General features: G+C 46.2%; 1 protein-coding gene across 19 annotated transcripts in view; it reads right to left on the reverse strand.

Moving 5' to 3' along the window:
- Positions 1–9,411: 9,411 nt before the first annotated feature.
- Positions 9,412–22,697, reverse strand: part of ICA1 (islet cell autoantigen 1) — a 142,220-nt gene continuing 128,934 nt past the window's right edge. For 17 of the 19 annotated variants that reach the window (XM_013064179.2, XM_013064178.2, XM_045062734.1 and 14 more), the window contains 3 exons: positions 21,863–22,132; positions 12,031–12,120; positions 9,412–9,685 (listed from right to left, as the gene is read on the reverse strand). In XM_013064179.2, coding sequence (XP_012919633.2) covers positions 9,564–9,685; positions 12,031–12,120; positions 21,863–22,132 — 482 coding nt within the window. In that variant the 3' untranslated portion in view covers positions 9,412–9,563. The remainder of the gene's footprint in view (positions 9,686–12,030; positions 12,121–21,862; positions 22,133–22,697) is intronic. The other 2 variants (XM_013064190.2, XM_013064180.2) reach the window with 1 other exon arrangement.

Raw genomic sequence — 22,697 nt, forward strand, 5'->3', positions numbered from 1 at the left:
CTGCCCACATCCAGAAGGCAAGGCCCAAAGAACAGGACACCTGAGGCCTCCGCCTGGGCCCACTCCTGTCTTTTCTAGGTGCTTTGTCTTTAAGCACAGACCTGGCTTATAGGGCAGAAGAACCAGCCTGTTGGGTTCTGGGTGTCTCTCACCCCAGGCTCACCATGGAAGCCCAAGATAAAGCAGCAAGCGTTCCCCTGGGGCTGGTCCTGAGGGCAGGTAACAGATGGGCTGCAGAATGCAGGTAGCAAGACCTCGGAGTCGGGGGCTGTCGGGATTTGTTCTCTCCCTGCTAGCTTCTTCCTTTCCAGTTGGAGTCCCAGTCCCAGCTCACCCAGGATGGCAGCGCCTATTGGCAGGATAAAAACACCCCTCAGTTTGACTGCGGGGGCCCACACCCGGCCAACTCCGCCATTCAGGGCAAGGAGAGAGGAAAACAGTCCAGGATGGCTGTGACTTCCCTGCAGGAAAGGGTGGCCAGAGGACGCTCCTGCTCACGGGCAGGCTTTTAGAGCTCAGGGGAGGTGCCCTCAGCATCAGCGTGAAACCTGGGATTAGCATGATTCTGACTCCTTGTGTTCATCAACCCCCTCTGAGAATGTGTGGAAGCTCTAGACCATTTCCTCGGCAGGGACGGGGAGGGGAGTCCACAGAGGTGCATTTTCACACACACAAAATTACTTATCTCAGAGGATGTACAGAACTCGTGACACTGAGATGTCCATAAATCCCTAGACCCGAATAGAGTTTATGACAGGGATGGAAGAGTTTATAAGCCAGCCATCGGAACAGCAATGAACGGAAGCAAGGGTGTTGATCTGTCCAATGCTGCGTCCTGAGAATGCTTTCTGCTTTTGCCGGGGGCAGGAAGACAGCAGACGATGCTCTAAATGTAGTAAGGATCCTTGGGGAACCCCGGGTCAGGTCCAGAAATACCAGCAAGGAGACACCTCAAACCAAAATCAATGAGAGCTCCCTGGGAAGTGACTGAAAAAGGAAGCCCCAGAGTGGATGCATAATCTGGCCTCTACTGATGAGGCATTTCTAAAATCAATTGCCTCCTTCTTGGATGCCAGAAGGGTCTGGATGCAGGCCCCCGTCAGGTTTCAGAGATTGCCTGAGCACTTTTCTTCATCTCTGTGCTAGGGCAGATTAGAGAAAAGGCACTCAAACAATGGCAAAGGCCAGCAGTTATCCACTGAGATTTTTCCCCAAGGGTGTATTCCAGAAGTGGGAGAAGGGGCGTTGCATTGTGTTGGTTGGACCACTGAAGTGCTATAAGAATGTCAGGCGGTAGGAGTAGAGGGGAAAGGAAGACATTGGTCAAGAGCCTGTGAAGCTTCAGAGTTCAACTCAAGTTAATCCTGTTCTCCAGGGGAGCCCTGGTTCGAGGAATATGGCCAAGGGCTTAAGCACCCTACAGTAAGTATCTGGGCATGTTGAGAACAGTAGGGCCCTCAGGTCAGTTTTCTACAAATTAATGATCAGAAGGCAGGACACAGGTATTGTATTAAGACCAGAAGTTCTATTTTCAGAGAAAAACACAAAGAGTTACAATTGACTCAAGAAGGTTAGCTAAGCGAGGAGCAGCGGAGCAGAGATGTCGGGCTGATGAAGCAACTTGGGCTGTTTCTGCGGTCTGGCCACTCCTGGCCATCTCCCCTCCTCCTCTGTGCATTTGTCTACACTCCACCTCTGCTGTTGCTGGCTCGGTTTCTGATGACTCAGAAGGCTCCTATCACCTTGCAGTGACTGTGCATGGCTTCTGTTCATTTTGGTATCGATGCTTCTGTAACTGACAAATTGTTTTGTATCATCACCAGTTCACAATCAAAGGCTGGAGAAGCTGACAAACTCCGGCTTGTCTCTAGGTGAAAAGACCTTGTGCCAGGCCTACCATACTGGACTTGCTGCGCTAGTCAGCTGAAACCAGGAGTGCCTGTGGCTGAGATCTTGACTTACCCGCTAAGACCCTGTCGCTCGTAGCGGTACAGGAGCCGGACTGCTTAGGAGGGGGATGTGCGTGTCACTGATGCTTGAACGCCACACTTTGCCAGTACACTCACACAGAACGGCCCTCATCTCCCGTAAGGCAGAACTGCTAGTATTACCAGACCTTTGTCTACCAAAAAGAGAACAAAACAGCCTACCAAAAAAACCCCTCCTTTAACATACATATATTGTTCCTTTCTTTTGAACAAACTACATTTTGTTTACGGTTTTCAAAGTCAGCTGTAAAGACCAGGAAAGGGCCTTTTTAAGGCAGAAATAGCAGTACTGGTGAAATATTCAGTCTATGCCGTCCCATCTCCCAGGCCATGAGGCATGGCAATGAGGTATGTGGCTATTTCTGGCCAGTGGGCCGCGGAAGAAAGAGAAGTGTGCTTCCTCTGGGTGAAGCAGAGCACAGCCAACGCATGACGACATTCCCGCTCTACCTTTCCTTGCTGTAGTGACTAAGCAGAGCAGCTCAGGTGTTTCGTGGGATCAGCCACAGGCTGATGAGGCTTCATCACATGTGTCCCGGGGGCCTCGTGGGGCAGAGCCCCATTGATCCACACTGGAAATAGAGCATCAGTGGGGAAGGAAGGACATTTCCTGGTCATAAGCCACTGAGACTTTCCAGTGATGGCTACTGAAGTATAGACTGGCCCACCCTGACTTACCCGGAGACGGATCATGGAGACTCCCAGGAGGACACTGTGACTGGAGTGATCTTCTGTGGACCTTCCGGCTGAGCAGACTCCCAACTCTGCAAACCCACTGAGTCTCTCTGCTTCCCTTGTTATCTCAGAGGCTCATAGGCCATGTAGCACCACTTTGGGAAAGATCTAGAATCCAATTTCTTTCCTTCGTCTCTTTAAAACCATACTTATTGGGGATTAATTTACCTACGTAAAATTCATGCTGTTTGGTGTAGGGTTCCAGAGCGTTTGATAAATGCACACAGTTGTGTATTCACCAGTATAATTTACAGAAGAGCTCTTTTCCTTCTGCCCCTTTGGAGGGAGTCCAGCCCTCGCCCGCCTCAACTCTTGGCCACCACTGATCTGAGGCCCATCCTTAGAGGTTTACCTTTTCCAAAATGACATACAAATGGAACCACACAGGGTATAGCCTTTAAAACAAACAAACAAATAAAACCTTTTTATTTTGGAATACTTTCAGATTGACAGAAAAGTTGTGAAGATAGTACAACTTACCCAGCTTCTGCTAACGTTAACATCTTAAACAGCTATAGTATTTTGACATAGTAGCCCAAATTAGGAAATAAACATTAGGACAATACTATTAGTAAAACTATAGACTTTATTGGGATTTCACCCATTTTTCCACTGATGTTCTTTTTCTGTTCCAGGATCCACCACAGCATTTGGTTGTCTTGCCTCCTTAATTCCTCCCTCTGTGGTGGCTTCTCAGTCTTTTCTGTTTTTCACAACCTTGACACTTTTGAGGTACATTGGCCAGGTATTTTGCAGAACGTTGCTCAATTTGAGTTTGTTTGATATTTCTCTTATGACTAGACTGAGTTATGAGTTTTGGGAAAGAACACTACCAGAGGTGAAGATCCCTACTCATTGTCTCATCTCAGGGGTACATGATAGTGGCAGGAATACTCGGGTGGTTGTATCAATCAGTAGTTGCTTTGTGGTCACCTCTAAACACTATCTCCCTGGACGCATGTGCCACAGTTTCTTATTTACCAGGGGAAGCATATGTGAGTTTCTGGTTTTTGGAGGTTATGAGTAAAGCTGCTACTAGCATTCACATCTAGGTTTATTTTATATATATATATATAAAATAAAATATATATGTTTGTTTTTTGCCTCTAGGGTGAATTCTTATGCATGGGATGGCCGGATTGTATGGTTAAGTGTGTTTAAACTTATGTGAAACTGCTGAACTTCTCCAAAGCCACTGTTCTGTTCTGCTTTCCCATCAACAGGGTGTAAAGATGCTCTGCATCCCAATTTCTTTTGTTCAGTGCTCTGGTAAGCGGTTCAGTGGACAGAGAACCTACTTCATTTCTCCTGGTTCTCCACACAGAATTCTGTCCAACTTTATGAAAAAATCAGGGGCTGACTCATTCGTTAGACTTTCTAGCCCCTTCCTACTAGAGTTCCTCCATTTCCGTGATGCTTAGGAATGAGTTCATAAGGGATGGGGACAGAAGATGGGGGTTGGAGAGTCTTTCGGAAAGTCGTGGGGAGAGAGCAGCTGCTCACTCCCTACTTCAGTATCATTTACCAAACAAGTGACCTTCTGTGACAGAATGCCCATCCTTCTGTGTTGCACACCCCACATCTCTGCGGTATCAACTCAGTCCCTGTAATGACTCCATTAGAGGCGATGCTACTAGAGAAGAGGAGAGAACAGAATTGCAGAGAGGGTTTGTGACTTAAGCTGGTGGAGCCTCAACTTGGGAGGCTTGGCCACAGATTTCTCCAGCTTCAGAACCCTAACTCTTCACAAGTGCCCTACACTGCTGCCCTGGAGTGCATCCCCCAAGAGTGTGTTTAACAATTGGCAAACAAAAAGAGAGAGGGGGAGACAGAGTTGGGAGGAGAGTAAAGATGTGGGCTTCTTAAAAAAGAGCTTTGTGGGGCGCCTGGGTGGCTCAGTGGGTTGGGCCACTGCCTTCGGCTCAGGTCATGATCTCAGAGTCCTGGGATCGAGTCCCACATTGGGCTCTCTGCTCAGCAGGGAGCCTGCTTCCTCCTCTCTCTCTCTGCCTGCCTCTCTGCCTACTTGTGATCTCTCTCTGTCAAACAAATAAATAAAATCTTAAAAAAAAAAATGAGAGAGTCCTTCCACTTCTCCCCACTCTCTCCCTTATAAAAAAAAAAAAAAAAAAAAGAGCTTTGTGAACCATGAGAGACTGTGGACTCAGAGAAACAAACTGAGGATTTTAGAGGGGAGGGGGGTGGGGGATGGGTGAGCCTGGTGGTGGGTATTAAGGAGGGCTCCTACTGCATGCAGCACTGGTAATTGCTCTGGGAACTGTACTTAAACAGTGAATCATGGAATACTGCATCAAAAACTAGTGATGTATTTTATGGTGACTAACATAATACAACAAAAATATTTTAAAAAGGAAAAAAAAGAGTTTTGTGTGTCTTTGAATTCCTTTCTTCAGCTCTCCGTTTCTAGCAAAGCCCTTGAAGTAAAAGAAGCTGTGGCTCAGCTGTTAGGCAATGTGGGTTTTAATCCGGTTTCCTACTAATTTATAGTTTTTAAAAATACGTCCCTCAGTTTTTTTAACTGGATATCAGCAGGCTGGATGCAAACAGCTCTGTGGTCCCTTCTGACTTCCTGGTTATCAGCTATAGAAGAGCTACACACAAAGCGTTCAAGTCCCAGGGTTGTGGGTGGCTTCCAAAGGGGCTTCTGGAAACACTCTAGTTCTTTCATCCTCCTGGCCCCACAACCCCTCCAGAAACAATATACAAGTGTGTTCTCAAGGTCCTTCCTGTGGAAACTGGAGTGGATCATCTGGCATTTTCCTGCCCAAGGATCCATCTATCCCTCTGATATCAGCAGCACACCTTCCCCTAGAGGAATCATACTTTCTCCATCCCCAGTCCTTGAGGGTCAGGTTCCAGGTTCAGGTCTATGAAAAGCTGGGAATACAGCCTATTTCCCACCCCCACCCACCTTGATTCCAGGGGCTGACTGAAGACCCAACACAGGATTCAAGGCAGGCTCAACTCCAAGACTTTGGCTGGAGATTCCCGTGCCCATGTTGCCTCCTTATGAAAAGTCTGTTAGAATGAAGCAACACAGAGGGAATCAAAGAAGCTTAAGAGGGGGAAATTGCTGAGACCACTACCTGAGCCCTTAGATCCAGCTGTGCCTGAAGCATACACCTAGACTGTTCAGTTAACAGAGCAAGTAAATCCATCCTCATTTGTTGTTGCTGTTTAAATGACTCTAAGTTGAATTAGGGTTAATTATTTTTTATATTTTTTTGAGAAACCTCTCTTAGGGTTCCAGAATCCTAGTTATTTATTTAAAAAGAAGGAGGAAGAAGAAGAGGAGAGTAGTCGAAGTTGTAGTTGTAGTTGTAATAGTAAACTCTAAAAGGCCCCATGAAAGACAAGGTCTAATGTGCTGTTGGGAAACACACAGGATGATTGCCACCACTCCCTGCCCTATCCCCAGCACAAACATCCCTCATTTATCAGCATCCTTCTCTGTGCAGAATTCTTGGCAGAATTCACTGCCAATCACTGAAGTTGGCTCCAAGTTGAAGTCTATTTTTCAACAAAGCTGGAGAGACCTGCACACTGCACTGTGCGTGGTGCCAGTCAGAGGACCAGAGATGGTTTGAATCAAAGGACTAACTGCCGTGGCCCGTCTTGAGGACACTAGTTAATCACAAAGACATGCTTAGGAATATTGGCAAAATCAATAGTGCCAGTGGTTAAACCCCAAGCCATTGCCAGGGTCGGCCCCTCAGGAGGGATCTCTCAGCAGTGGAGTCTGAGAGAGGCAAGCATGAAGCTCAGTTAGCTGGCTTCTGGGGCTGAGGCATGGGCAGAAGGCATCTTGACCCTAATGGTCAGGCAGACTCCCATGGAAGTTCAGGGTCCTCTGCCCTGCCCCTCATCCCATATCACACTGGCTACAACATGATGGTGAGCCCCCTCTACATGCCCACTGGCAACCCAGGGCTCTCGGGGCTGCCAACGCTGAGCAGACCATGTTTTCTTGGGCATAAGCCTCCAACAAAAAGTTCTAAGTTGGTGCCTTTCTAATTCTGAAGCTGACGGATGCTTTTCTCACTCTCACACAACTCAAAATCAACCTGACATTTCTAAAATTACATTTTGAAGGCAATGAATCTATAAAGTGCACCAGAGCCCATGCCAGCTGGGAGAAAAAGAAAGGAGGAAAGAGAAATGTTTCTGGCTCTCTCCCTTAAATTTGAATATTCTTTATATATTGGCTGGGGCAGCGGGAGAAAGGAAGGGAGACTTGCAGACCACCTAAAAGGGCAGGGAAGTTTTCAAGGAGCAGGTGCTCTCTGAATTTCCCTGAGGGGTCCATGCAATTGTGGTACAGACCTGCCTGGAGACAAGGGATGAAAATGAAGGAGTAGCGAGACTGCGCGTGAAGGGGGTGGGGCACCTTTGTCTTCTTCCTGCCACAGAGGTCCTTCTACAGGAGGCTGGGGAGGGAACCCGAGGTGGGCCCCCAAGGAAGCCCCCTGGCTGTGCAGCACACAGACTGCTTAAAAGAGAATAAGCCAGCAGCTGCTTCTCCTTAATAAAGTAGAGAGGTGGCCGAGAGGCCTTTGTGCGAGCCAGGATCAAAACACGCCTATCAAGAGGGATCAAGAGCCTGGCCAAGTGGATTGCAGATGGGAATGGGAATTGAATTTTTTTTTTTTTTAACAAAAATGTAAAGAAAATTCAGAGAGAAAATGCCTCCATGTGCAGTACTCTCCTTTTACTTGTAGCAAAGCCTGTTCAACTACCATGATCCTCCACTCCTCTTCACCCACAGACCAACTTTAAAATGCCACCTGTTAGTATTTCAAGTGATCCATTCAACAGAGGACTCCACAGTCCTTTGCCCTTCCAACCCCCACACCCCACCAAGTCCCTCCCTGTGCCTCCAGCCTGGATGGAGCCAGTCCACCCCTCCTGCTTCGCTGCTTGGTCTCCTTCCTGCCGCTGCTGTGGGCTTCCACGGCTGTAAGCAAACGTGACCCAGGAGGATATGGGTTACTCCTCATTCTACCCAGGGCAGCTCCAGTCAGCTCACGAGTCCAGTGCTTGTCAGGTGACTCCAGGGCAGTTACCACTAGGGAGGCATGGAAGATTTGGGGAAACAACTACCCTGTGCTCTGGGGCTGCAACACCATGTGGTAAAGGCAGATGCATACGCATAGGCCTCCCAGGCCGGGCAGAGCACCAAACATGTGCCAACCATGAGACAGGCAAGGGCAGGAAGGAGAGATGAGGGGTGGGTGCTTGAAGGAAAACTGCAGGTTACACTTGAAGGAGGTGGGACGTGAGGAGCTCCTGAGGGGCAAGTCGGGGTGTGATGGCAGCTGAGGCTGGAGAGAGGGGACCATCCTGGGTGGAGGGTGCAGTCAACGCACACGCCAGGAATGGAGACCTGTGTATGTGTGGGAGGGTGGGTGAGGGCCCCAGGGCTGTATCCTGATATCCTCAAAGACGACAAGTGGCAGGCAGCGTCATTAAGTGAGATTCTTACAAACAGACTCTAGAGTTTGGTCCGGCCGGGAAGTGAGCAGACCTACACCAGCCACATAACACAGAGTCCCAGCCCCAACTCGCCTTCAGGTCTCTTCGGGCATGGCGGAAGAGGAGGAGAATGCTTTCCAGTCCCCCAAGGCTGTCTTGCAGAGGACGGTGGTGACTGCTGGGGCCAGGTTCCATGAAGGCACACCACAGAGAGCAGAGAAGCCGCATTCCCGTGCTGGGGGAAGGAGCCACAGGAGACCCTTTCAGAGCTGGAGACTGAAGCTTGCAAGAGTGTAGCAGAGACCTCCTTGGCCCAACTGGGCATGTAGGACCAATTCTTGCTAATCATCAACCCCGCCCCCACTCAGGGCCACATGGGTGGAGCGTCTGAAGTGCTTACATGCCCCCGTGCAAAACTTGCTCCCATCTCTGCCCGAGCCAACAAGAGTCCATGCCCTCCTCCCCTGTACTGTATGAGGGCGATGCACGGGATCATGTCAACAGCTTCATGCAGATGGGACTAGTCCTTGTCCTCTTCCTCCCTCTCAAGTCCCCATGCCCATAGCACCTCCCCCACTGAATCCCCACAACAGACTCTATTAACTTGTCTTCGCATGTCAAATATCTCTGCCATTTAATTAAAAAAAAAAAAAAACAAAAAGTTAATATCACAAGGGACTCTAGAAATACATGCTTTTGAATTCCAGCCATGGAGAAGACAAATGGAGACACTGGCATCTGCAGCTGTGCCTCTTTCCACAGAAAGGTTCGTGCAGTGGAGACCAGCCCAGGTCCCCTGCCCACGTGAGAACACACAGCCCACCCGGCAAGGGCTGGGGAAGAGTGTCTTTGGTTGGCCGGGTCTTCACCCGGAGCTCACCCGAAGGTGGCTCGGCAGGAAGAGAGAGTCTTCCTGCAGACCCCTGTAAAGGGGCAGAGGCAGGAGGTACACAAGTAGGCATTTAAGGTCTGTTAGCCTCCCGCTGCCTCTGGACAGGACTCATTGTTTAAACCTAAGACAGAGCAGGTTCATGATTTGAACTTGGATCTCACAGTACCCCAGTGACACATCAGCAGCCGTGATGCAGGTGTTGGCAGGAGAGCAGGCAGCATAAGAACTGTTCCTGGGCAATCCTTATTGTTAGATCCACAAAGAGAATACACTCAACCCTTTATATCAAATAAGAGTAAATAATTATACCAATATAAACAGGGCCTCTGACCCTCTCATTTTATTAAAATGGCACGTAAATATTAAAACAGCATACTGATCACTTCATATGTCTGTGTGCCCGCAGGTGTGTGGCTGAGGAGTGGCCCATGGGCTCCCTCTGTGAGGCTGCAGACTCATGCATTGAGCAGTTCGTGTTCTTTATCAGTTTTCCCCACAGCGTCAGGATTTGATAATGGGTCAAGGTCAGCGAAGAGGCTGAACCAGGCAGTCAGGTCCGATGCAGCCTTCGCAGGCTCTGGAGAGAGAAGAGAAAACATGAATGAAGGTCGCTTCCAAAGGCCAATCTCTGTCGTGCGCCCTCCAGGCTCCTGTTGGAAAGGGAGGGTGCTGTGTGGCTCAGGCAGACAAATCCCGCTACATTCTGCCTTTAAAACTAGTTAGGGAATTCCAGATCTCCCTGTGGGCTGGCCAGCGGATGGCACCGCCCACCAAGCCGCCCCAAACCTCAGACCATGCTGCTTCAACACAAGCAGGAAATACTACTGTGATTTCAGAAATCAGACTGAATGGCGGAGGAAGCAAGGTGCCTTCCAGTGCCCACCGCAGGAATCTTTTCAGATCTGCTGGGTCAAGGGAAACACTGTGGCCACTCTTCTCAGGCTTCAAAGCACCAGGCCAAGAGGAGGGTTGGCACCTAGGCCTGGCTGCTCCTTTTTTTTCAGGGTCACTGCCTTCTCCTACCCTCTCCTGTCAGAGGAGGGAGGCCTCTGACATGCCCCCTTCTCCCGCTGGGCCCTAAATTGTCCCCACATCCCCTCTATTTCATCCTCACTGGATACTCCCCTCAGCTGCTCTTTCTCTGAACCCCCTGACCTAACTTCCCGAATGCCACAATTAGAGAACCAAATTCTTTTCCAGATGAGAATATTTCCAAATGAGTGCCTGATGCAAGTGATTTCTACATACGCTGGGGGCTCTTCTTTATATAAATCATTCCACATGAGGATCAGAGTTCATTGGCTTGGGTGACCCAGGCTGTTTTCCCTTCCCCAATAGGTGGGAGTATCAAAAGCATGAAGAAAATGTCTGACAGGTTATCCTCGCTGAGAGCAGTTAGGAATGTGCTTCCATCTGGCTTAAAGAGTCTCGGAAAATGTTGGTGGGACATCCTGCTAAGAGGTTATGCCAGAATAATAGGAGAGTGGTGGTGGGATTATCTCACATCAACAGGCCTTTGGTCTTTTCATGCAATCGGCACTGAAATGGTAAGATAATGTGCCAATCATGGTATACTTCTGATTCCTGTCTTCTTTTTTTAAAATGTAATCTCATAGATTACTTCATCATAATATAATCAATATATCTATTAAAGACATATAATTACTGCAAACAAGGCTAGTTGGTAACATGCAAATTATTATTGTTTAACATTAACTGAATTCCATGTGCAATTAGCCTGCAGAACACTTGGCTTAATTTGATATGATAGGGACTTAAGAGATCTCAATATAGTTTGGTTAGGTTGTAGAGTGGCAACAACTTTTTTAAAAAAGGGAATAACTCATCTTAGTCATGTAGGAGGCCATACAGGAAACTATGGGGCAAAACTGATTTAAAGAGGGTGAACCTATTTGTAGTCTTGATAGGGAATTTAGGATATCTTAAAAATGTCTCCAGCAAAGATATGCTATACCCACTTCCCCTTCCTCCTAATTTCCCAAAGTTCTAGGGCAGCCCTCAGAGATCGCTATGGCCTTGCTAGGAGAGTTAGGTGACTGTACTTCGGGGGCAGCCCTCACCTAGACCTCCAATGCTAGAGTTTGGGAAACCAGGTGCAACTGCACAGTACCTATAAGAACATCACGGGAATGCTTCCGGATGATAAAGACACCTATTACTTCCTGTGATCAACACAGGGAAAGTGGATGATGACCAAAGGAAGAGAGAGGCAGCTGTAAATACAGAGATCTTCAGTTGAGCACATATTCTCTTTGGGGGCATATCTCAAAAAAGAATAGCCCCATGAGCTTGAAAGGCCCTCCTTGGGCGCCTGGGTGGCTCAGTGGGTTAAAGCCTTTGCCTTCGGCTCAGGTCGTGATCCCAGGGTCCTGGGATCTAGTCCCTCATTGGGCTCTCTCAGCGGGGAGCCTGCTTCCTCCTCTCTCTCTCTGCCTGCCTCTCTGCCTACTTGTGATCTCTGTCAAATAAATAAAATAAAATAAAATAAAATAAAATAAAATAGAAAGGCCCTCATTTGACAACTAAGGACAGCCTGCTCTTTCTGAGGAGCACTACTTAAATGCCTCTTTTGGTGGTGGCAATGGTGTTTTCAGTTAAAGATAGCACACCTCAGTGGCCTTTCCTACCTTGCTGCATCACCTCATCTTGGGCAGCACCCAGTCATGTGGAGATGGGTATTTGATGCCTCCTCATTTGGTTTGATAAAGGGAATTTTGAATTAAGACACTGTGGCCAGAAGTAGTCAGAATGTAATTCCCAGGATTATGCAAAACTCTCCACCCTTGTAGCCCCTGATTTGGCCCCTCGGGAACTCAAACAGAAATTAGTATAGAAAGACGGAAAATAGTGTTAGGCCAGTTGAGGCAGCTGTCATCTCCAGGGGATAAGACACTGTATTACCTTTCGTTGCAGGACTGTTGTCATTTGGACTGCTTGCCTGTGGTGCTGGCCATGGAGTAGGAGGAGGACTGACACTGCTCTCTGACCAGCCTAATGTTCAAAACCAGAGGTGGTTAGGTCTAGGGAAGAGCAGGCTCACTGCCCCACCAGTTGCTGGGTGCACACATGGTCTCACTCACAAAGGCCTCCAGAGAAAGTGAAAGGGGTGGTGTGACAAGGCCCTTCTGCCATGATCCTCATACCTGAGATAGGTTTTAGGGGACAGTAGGTATGTGTAATCATGCCTAATTCATAAGTATGTAAAACTAGGGAAAATACTGGATTTTTGAAAAATAATTGTTTTTTTTGGTGATATTGCTAAGGTTAAGACATTTTTTTTTCTATGCCCATTTTTCTTCTCAAATAACATTATGTCATGGTCACACCAAAGATTATACATAACATTCCAAGGAAATTAAGTGCCTTGCCTTTCTGCCATAAATGGAGAAAGCTTTAAAAAGTGACCACCAGTAAATGTAGCAATGTAACTAATAAACTGTGGGTCTTCTCTACTTCATTATGATCATTTATTTTCTATACAGCTAATTCAAATTGAGAAGCCCAGTTAATACACAGAAATAAGTGGTAGTCCAGTCCAAATATGTGAGAGGAAAGAAAGCCCCCTTTAACATGATGCTGTACCTTACAGTGGCATTTAGCCTGTGAAACCCAACATTCCCTAACATCCCTGTGCTCTGCCTGCCCCTCTTGTGGATGTGGCATTTTGCATTCGGCAGTCCTGCTTTGGGGGAGGCAAGCCTCACTTCCCAGGGCCTTCACTATGTGTACTAGATGTTTGGGCCTGGCTTACATTTAGTTTAGAACTTTACCAAATACTTTGCACGTCTGCTTTAATTCTTGGTGTGGAAGTTCTATCTTCTCAGTGAGACAAGAAATTGTTTCTTCAATGTCCTCCAAAATACCTGATGCAGTATAGGAAAGCTGTTATGGACTAAGTCCATTCTTGATTCTCACTGTGAAACACAGACCATCAGATGATGCACCACTTTTGGGTCCAGCATTGTTAAATCTGTATCCTTTTACTGGGATGTTCTGGCTATAGCATCTTCTTCAGAAAAAGTTTTGTCTCTGCTAAGGCCCTCATGAGACAACATGTTTGGATCTCACAGTTCAGTTGGGGCAGTGAAAGCAATTTCTGGAGCAAGAAAGTCACGGGATATATGCAAAAAAAAAAAAAAAAAAAAAAAGACAGAATTTCATGCTATTTATTTCCCCTGCCATTATTCTAAGATGCCTCATAAGGGACTTACCTAGCGAATCTTACTATATTTATTAGTTTGCATTTTTGTGTCACCTCCTAGAGTTGTGAGCCTCCTGAATGCAGGAACCACATATTTTTCATCTGTACATCCTTTACTGTACCATCTGGCACACGATGGCTATTGGATTAGGATAGACTCTTGGAGAATATTCTTAAACCATGAGAAGTACATGAAGCATTATTCTAAGAGATGGCAAAACAATGCTTGGCACTGTAGATGCTACAATACTCACTGGCTGAGTTATTTCATTTTGGGCAAGTGGCATGCAAACTTCTCTATGAAGACTAACCAGTGACAAAGGAAACAGGAGGCCTGAGCTCTATCTACTGAATCTAAAACAACGTGAACATAGAGAGGGGTTTTAAGAGTATTACTATTCATTGGAAAGGTACTTGAATATGTCGTTAATATAATTCATAAACATTCAAAAGCACCAGATTCTGAAGGAGATTTCTGGGATAATGGAAATGTTCTAACAATGAACTACAATGATTACTGCACAATATAAATTTACCAGAAATCCTTGCATCACTCTTTTACAATGGCTGGTTTTTATGGTATGTAAATTATAGTTCAAAAAAGCAGTTTATTTGTAAAACTGACCAGTATTCGATGGAATCCAGGAGTAATATAACTTCTTTAGTTCCTAGATAACTGGCCCATGAGCATTACTTCTCAGCACAAATCACATAAAACAGTGGTAAATGGGGGCGCCTGGGTGGCTCAGTGGGTTAAGCCCCTGCCTTCGGCTCAGGTCATGATCTCAGGGTCCTGGGATCGAGTCCCGCATCGGGCTCTCTGCTCAGCAGAGAGCCTGCTTCCCTCTCTCTCTCTCTCTGCCTGCCTCTCCATCTACTTGTGATTTCTCTCTGTCAAATAAATAAATAAAATCTTTAAAAAAAAAAAAAAAACAGTGGTAAATGTGGGAAGTTAGAGCCAGGGATCCACCGTATGCCAAATAAAGCTGAAAGAGGTAGAATGTAACTGAGTAAATTTTACCCTTTTCCCTACAACCCTGTCCCCAACACCAAATGCAGTCAAGACCCATGGAACCTTTCTACCAAGCCCTGCAAACCTGGCCTCAACCTCTTACAGCACTGGCTCCTAAAGTGTGGTTCCCACACCAGCGGCACGGGCACCACCTGTGAGCTGGTTAGAAATGCAAGTTTCCAGGGCCAACTCTGACCCAGTGAATCAGAATTCCTAGGGGGCAAGCTCAGGAAACTGTTTCAACAACCCCCCAGTGACTGCTATGCATGTGCAATTTTGAGAAGCACTGTCATAGGTGGCCTCCAAGGAGGCTGCAAAAGTCACCATGTCCATCAGGATCAGGTCATCTTGGCTGAGACCAGAGCCAAAGACAGAGGACCTCTTAGGAAACAGAGGGGTTGGTTTCAAAAACCCACCTCCTCATGTCCTGCGGTTTTAAACTCTTCAGTCCCACCCATGAAGCTCTCTGAGTTCAAGGAGGCCCACCCTTCCAGAGAGAACCTCAACTGACTCAGAGCAAAGCCAAATGACAGGTACAGAATTCAACCCCTCCCTGGTCTCTAAATGCTATTTGATACAGTGGGAACTCAACGAGATAATTCTTCCCACTTCAAAAATATGCACAACATTCATTTTTTTTAAATGGTTGCAGAGAACGTTCGAAAAGCAAGGCAGGTTCAAAGCATTGTATTTTTTGTAGTAGAAAATGGAACACATTCCTAACATAAGCAGAAATAAATCCGCGTGTCAAAATGGAGCTTCCCTCACTTGACGTAATGGGCATGTTCCCGAAAGGTTATAAATAAATAAACTGTCTGTAATCAAGCCATATTTTAAAAGTACCAGAAATATAAATCACATTTCAAGCCCATCACTTCAAGGATTATAATGGCATATTCCTTTATAAAAACAATAAATGGCTTCTAATTGGATTCATTTGTTAACTACAGATGATTTAATTTAACTGCTTGCCTAAACACTCATGAACCATAGAAGCAACATCTAGAATCTACAGATTTGAGGGCTTCTCTACAGCAAAGGACATGAAGAAAGAGTCTGAAGACATGCCCTCATTGGGAACTAAAATGATGGGGACAGCATCCCTCAGAATTTTCACAAAGACATGGGAATTGATTATTATTCCTTTGCCCCGTAGTAAGAGTCAGAAACCACAGTGAGTTTGCCAAATCACATTGTTTCCTCAGAACAGCTATTAAGGGTTAAGTCTAACAGCGTATGTGCATGAGGGGAGAACATGGTATGGCTGGGACACCAGCTAAGAGAAAAAGAAAGAAAAGAAAACACCAAGCTCAGCTGCCATGTCACACTCACTCAGATCACTTTGGGAATTATTTGGGGGAGGCGTGCAACGAGAGTAATTATGGATGGAATGCCAAGCCAGATTTCAAATGTCTTGGCTTCTGTCAGGAAAAAATGCTATTTAAAGAGAACTTAGTGTAGCTAATATTCCTGTAATTGCCATCAACTGTTCTCTAGTTGGTGTTAGTTGGCTGAGGCGTTTTTTGACATGAAGGTGTGGCTAGGAAGATGTCTCCCCATCTTAGAGTCCTTGTGTCAGGAGAGGGTGGTGAAGGGTGAGGGCTGCAGAGCCAGCACGGAGAGCTCTGTGAACAAAATGATGATCCTAGCTCACAGATGCTTTGATATGTCAACTGTATGATATGATCCATTTGCAGGAAACACATATGAAATTTTATTGGAGCAATCCTGCCCCCTTTACTTACATAAGGGAAAATATAAATCGGCCAGAAATAACACTGGCCTGCTAGAGCAGCAAGTGAAGCCAAGAAAACACCATCCAGAGGAGCACTTTACCATGAAGGTAATTTCACTAGCTGGGAGAGCAAAAGCCTGGGCTGGGTTGATGATCACCCAGCCTCGGGGGAACTGAGGTGGGATGGGCAGTGAAGGGGAAAGTGGGAACACCACAGTCCTGGTAGCCAAGCACCACCCTGCCATCCACATTTCCCCCTTCTGGCCCCCAGTTTCCATATCTGCAAAGGGTGGATACAAGTTTCTGCCTCATTAGGTTGTTGTATGAATAAAATGGGATCTACTAGGTGAAACCAGGGAGCAGAGAGGCTGGAGAGCAGGCCACCAATAAATCCAAGCTGAATCTGAAGTTTAGTACAGCTCAGCAGACATGAGGAGCAACCCCCTGAGATTAGTTTAGGATTGCTTTCTTTCATCTAGTGATTCAGTGTCTATTGCTCTTGCTCTCTCTTCTTGTCACCCATCCATATATATATATATATTTCTTAAAACATCTATTCCAGGCCCTCAGCCTGGAAATATGCTAGTGAGCAACACAAACATGGGCCTGGCCCATGACAACCCAAAGCAAGAGACAGAAAATGACACCAATCTTACAATGATGTGAGAGAAAAGCAATGAGTAAGTACTGGCTGTAAAGGGAATGGAGGCAGAAACACCTTCCTCGGACTGCTGGCGGGGGTAGTGGGGAGAGGGAGTCAAGGAAGGCTCCCTGGATGAAATGACATTGAAGCTGAGAACCTGAGGGATGAGAACTTAACCAGGGAAAGCAAGCATCATGGGTGTGAGGCGGGAGACGTGCTCTGAGGAGGAGAGAGAGCATGTGCCAGACACATTCAAGTTCGATATGGCTAGAGTCCAGCTTACTGACAGAATACGTGGGTCTCGGGCAAAACAAGGTTATTAAGTCGTGCTGAGTATAGGTGTAGGAAGTGTAGGCAGCAATGGGACTGGGGTCAGGTTATAAAGGACCTTGTAAGCCAAGCCGAGGAGTTTAGAACTTATGCAAATGGTGGATATAAAATTGCAACAACCTGGCAAGTCGCAAGACCTCTCTAGGATTTCCTGACTTCCTCACCTATAAAATGAGGGTGGAGTAGATAGATGGTCATCAAGTCTCCTTCCATGGATTAATGGAGGCACTTAAATTCTGCACATAGCCAAGACCTGCAGATGCTCCTCCACAAGCCGCTTCTCTAATGGAACAAAACTGCTGGCTCATGCCGAGAGGGCCTACCCCATGTTCAAACTCTCCTTCTCATCGTCTGAGTCCCAGGAATATCAGTTATCTGGAACCAGGTTAAGCCAGGAATGGCAAGAGGTGAGCTTAGTTTAAGGAAAGGTGAATTTGAGATAATGCAAAGCTTGACATTAGATTAGCTTTAAATAGAAACCCACCCAGATGGTAATAGCACCTAGGCATGGTATAAAACAAAAGAATAGCCAGAAGGAACACAGGGCTGTATGTTTGTGAGAATGTGGAACAAGACTCCTAACTTTGGTTTGCAGAATCCTAAATTAAAAGATGTCCTGGTGCATTTATTTTGAGCAGATGGTAGTCTTTTCAGTATCAGCGTCTATTTCTAAATTAAATTTGGGGTATTGGTGGAGAATGGAGAAGAATCTCAAATGAGACTTATCAGCCTTACCTTATCTCCACCTTGGGCAACCCCTCTGGTCAGCTCTCTTTCTAGTCACATTAAGAGGCCTCCGGAAGGTACAATTTTCTCATCACTGTATGACACAGGAAACCCCAGCCCTTATCACGCTGGTAATTTCAGAAACTCTTAGAGATCCTACATAAAATCAATTCCTCTTTTAAATGTCCAGCCCCACTTGATCCTAAATGTAAGTTGCTTTGTTTTGTTCTCCTAGAACCTGAAGTTGGGGTGGGGGCGGGGAGAGGAGAATATAATTGTTATGTGACTAAATCTCCCCTTCCATTCTATTCTCCCAGACACAGGGGAGTAGAGGGAGGAGAATGGACCAAGAAAGGAGGGAGGGCGGCAGAAGACAAATGGGGAGATAAAGAAGAGAGGAGATAGACAAGGTGAAGGAGAAGTGAGGAGGGGGTAAGGGGAGGGAAATGCAGCCTGTGGAAGAGCAGAGGTTGCTGTAGCTGGAGCCTGGGGGGGGGGTTCCCCTCAGTTCTCTTGACACTCTGACCTTGAAGATGCAGCCCCACCTGGACCTCACAGAGAACTAGGACAATGGTAGATGAGACTGAGCAGGAATGCACTACAGGGAAGGTGTGGGCGGCTGCTAGCACAGACAAAGATTCTATAGATCATCTTGATTTCAAATATTCTATTCTGGAACATCATCCAATTTTTGTGGTCCACAGGGACCCTGCCTCCCCACATCCACATTCCTCCTCCATGGCAACCACTTGTCTTGGTCTCTGTGTGTGTCCAGGACACCCAGGGCCAGGCTAATCTAAGCCTAAGTCCTGCTTCTCTGGGAACATCCAAGGAGAGGCCTGAAGGAACCCACTGAGGAAACACGTTTACCATCAGAGACTTGGTACAGAGAGGCAACTGCATAGAATGGTGAAAAGGCACAGATTTCAGAGTCACATGGCTCGGGTTCACAGTCTGCCTCCTACCAGATGTATGATTTCAGGCAAATTACCTAGCTCCTCTGTTCCTCAGTTTCCCGGGCCCTAAAAAGGAAATGATGATAGTTCCTGCCTGGGAAGGGTGTGGTGAGGATTAGATAAGTTAACTCTCTGCCACTGCTTGTTCCACTAAACCAACATGCCAGTGAGCCTTTCTACTCCATGCTGTTTGAATACTTATTTGTTTCCATTGTTTATTTAAGTTGGGTTTTGAGATGATCTGGATAATCAGGGGAAGCAGTTTCAATACAAGGTGTCAGAAGGTTAACATTTAGATGCTTTTGCAATTCATGTATATAGATGGACTTTATCTAGACCATGGAAGTAATAAAAAAAGTCTAGAGCCAATACTCATCTTTTCTTCTTTTTTAGGTGGGAGGGGAAAGTCCTGGCAAAAACACAGAACGTGGTTGTAACTGGGTAACATGATTGGTCATTGAAGCAGGGTGCCCATTCTTTATTTATACCACACCTGTTCTGAAGGTTCCCTGTCATCAGGGCAGCATCAGGGCTGGAATTGTGGATCACCTGTTGGGAATCGATAGGTGTGGCAGAAGCTAAATGGGCTTCCTCTTTCAAACATTTAGGTTCCACTTTTTTATTTTTCCCTGTCATTTTGAGTTTTATAGACATTCAATTTGTGGCTGTTGGTATGCAAAGGAAACACAGTAATCAGAGGATATAAAAGAACTCCTTTAACACTGGTCTTCATAGAATACCAGCAGAAAAAAGGAAACTTTTAGCAGCCAGGATAATCCTTTTAAGTGGTAAATCAGATCATGTCCATCGGCAGTCCAAGACACTGTGATGGTTCCCAATTTTGCTTGGGCCCCTCAAAAGGCCCAGGTTCTTCCAAAGGCCAGGAGGCCCTGTATGGCCAAGCCTCTGCCTCCCTGCCTCACTCCAGGCACAGAGCTCTTCCTGCAGACCCTTGACCACACTAGGCACGATGAAGATTGTGTTCCCTCTGTCCCCATCTCCCCATGGCCAATTCTCTCACCTCCTGCAAGTCAGCTCAGATCTCATCTTCTCAGTAAGAATCCTATTTAGTTCTACATCCTGACCTGCCTTGCCATCCGCCCAACATTATCTCCTGGTACTATTTTTCCTTTTCTCCATAATACCGATCAATCTCTAGCCTCGTCTGTGATTTTTCTTTACAACGTGTATTGCTCATTACCAACTCTTCATTAGAACGGGAGTTCCAGGAAGGCAGAAGCCTTTTCTGTTATATTCTCAGATGATGCTCCAGTGCCTGGGTCCCAGAAGGACCTGATAAATCTCTGCTGAATCAAGGAGAAACAAATGGCCTCCCTTGGTCTACCAGTACCAGAATGCCTCTTTCTACAGCCAGCTTATATTTCTCACCATCAGAACACCTCCTTCCTTAGCCCCAAGCATACTCCAGTGCTGTTTCCTTGGATCTGGGACAAGGTTAAATGGTGAAGTCCACTGCCACGGCTCCTGTCGTAACTCTCAGGGACCTCTGATAACATGGGCCCTGAGCTGAGGTCTCACCACCTCCTCAGGAAGAGGGCGTGGAGCTCTGACTTCTCCGCTGTCAGTGGGGGCCACCCACAAGTGAGTGACGCTCAGCCACCCCAGCTAAGGGGGAGCACTGCCACCACCATTCCTGTGGGTCTTCATAGCTGGGGGCATGAGTGGGGTTCATCCTGTTGCACAGCTGGAGAGTCTCCAGCAGCCCCAAGATCTGAGTAGTGGATCCTGGCTCTGGGCTTCCAACTCTCCCACGGCTTGTCAGCACCTCCACCACAGGTAGGTGGGGGGTGGAACTCCAGTCACTGGTAGCATGGCTCCTCTGGAGCTCCATGGGAGAGATGGCGAAACCCAGGGGTGAGGCTCGGGGTGAAGTATTTTTGGACTCCATTTATCCCTCCTATCTCTAACTCTAAATAAATGATATGATTACAAAACGGGACTCATGGAAGACAATAAAAGGAATGGTGTATTTTATTAAAAAAAAAAAAAGAGGGAATTTTTTTTTTTTTTTTTTTTGGTCTTGCCCACCAACTCTTGCTGTGTCCATGATCTCATCTCCAAAGACCTGAGGTTTTTTTTAATAGCTCATAATTACTTAATCATTCCAGCTCTGCTGTTTGTTCTCAGCTTTAAGTGCCAGATAAACACTTATTAAGGAGATAGCCTAAATTCATGGAAAAACCAGAACAATTTCAGAATTTCCTAATAGTGATGCCTGTCTTACAATTAAGGTGACATGAAAGAAGGAAAAAAAAAGTGTTGAAATACTAGAAAATTGTTTCTTCCCAAGGTCTGTTTAGAAACTCAAAATTTCTATTTTAATCTGAGTTTGAGTTCTGCACTCTAAATCAATGTGTTCCCCGGGCTGGCAGTTCTCAGCCAGGATGCCTTTCACCCTGACCAGTGTTGCTGGCCACAGAGGATCGATGTGGCAACTGTTATTTCTGCGGTGACCAACAAGCATGGGGGCTGTTGGGCCACGTGTTTCAGACACAACAGGAACAACTCAGCTGAGAGCATCCTCAGGGCAGGGTGGACCAGGAGGGACAGACAGCAAAGAAGTAAGATAAAATTCAATGTGAGAAGAGTTAAGAAGCCCAATGGGATGTTACTTGGCACCCAGAAAGATGGCATGACTACAGCAATGTGGAGAACTGTCCAGATAGGAATGGCCAAGCCAATAAGGTCATGACTGTGAAGCCAATCTGATTCTCTGAAGTATGTAGGGCAGAAGTCGACATTCAGAGCAAGACAGTAAGAATGAGGGCCACCTCTCTAACCTTTTATTTAAAAAAAAAAAAATGTGAACATGAGGAGAAAATGATGAGAAGGAAGAGATCTTAAACCCTATATTTTAACACCTACATTTTAAAGGTGGAATATGATTCTGAGATTTCAACTAAAACGTCACTAGATATAAAAGAAAAATACAAAGATGAAAAAACAGCAACAAAAAGACACTAGATATGAAATAAAAATCAGAAAACATTAAAAAAAAAGACAAAGAAGGAAGAAAAAGACCTTTGAATTAAAAATAATGAACACCAAAAAAACCCAACAACAACAACAATAAAAAAAACCACCCTATTTCAATCCCCATGGTACATACCTTGTAGTGAGGCCTGTAAGTCTTTCATGTTTTGGTCTAAAAGCTGCGAAGGAAGGAATCCTGAGCCCGTCTGGGGTCGGGGGTCTGGCTCTCCTGGGGCCACAGTGGGCACTGGCTCCTTCAGCCGGTCGTCTCCAAACACAGCAGCCCACTCCTTGCTGAACTCACCCTCGTCCAGGGAGGAAGCATTGAAGATCTCATTCAACAGCAGCAGGTCATCTTTGTCAGCACCGTCAGGTTCTGGGGTCCCTGCCATTGGGCCCAGGCAAGCTGATCAAAGTAACAGAGCACAAAAGACCTTACCACCCAGAGCCAAAGCCCTTGGGAGTAAATTCATTGAGGGCTGGATGGGACAGACTGGGTGATGGCTAGATTTAAGAACAAGTTTATCAAGCTATAAATTATTCTCATTATAGCTTCTCTTAAGAAATTTCGGAATTCAATTTCTAGTCCCGTGGTCCCTCATTTCCATTCCTCCAAAGCAAGTTCTGTTTCTGAGCACCATTAGAACTGTACTGAAACAGTTTCCACCAAAACGCAAGGGTTTTTGTTTTTTTCTTAATGTAAAAGTAAATTTATCACCAAAATATTTCTCAAACAGGAAGAAAAGCCAGGATTGAAGGCATGTGAGAGATTTTAGTTCCTTGTTTGCATAGCTTCTCACACAATAAGCCCTAAATCCACAGCCAACACACCATGTGGGCGCCTGCCCTATCATCCAGCATGGCGTGAGGACCTTTGCCACACGCTGGGCAGGACTGGAGGATGTCAGGACATCCATCGATAACCAAAGAAGGACGCTGGCTTCCTTCCCCTATGCTGTAACTGACTGTAA

This window comes from Mustela putorius, unplaced genomic scaffold, assembly GCF_011764305.1.
Source record: "Mustela putorius furo isolate JIRA1106 unplaced genomic scaffold, ASM1176430v1.1 tig00003845_pilon_pilon_pilon, whole genome shotgun sequence".
In the NCBI taxonomy this organism is placed as follows: domain Eukaryota; kingdom Metazoa; phylum Chordata; class Mammalia; order Carnivora; family Mustelidae; genus Mustela; species Mustela putorius.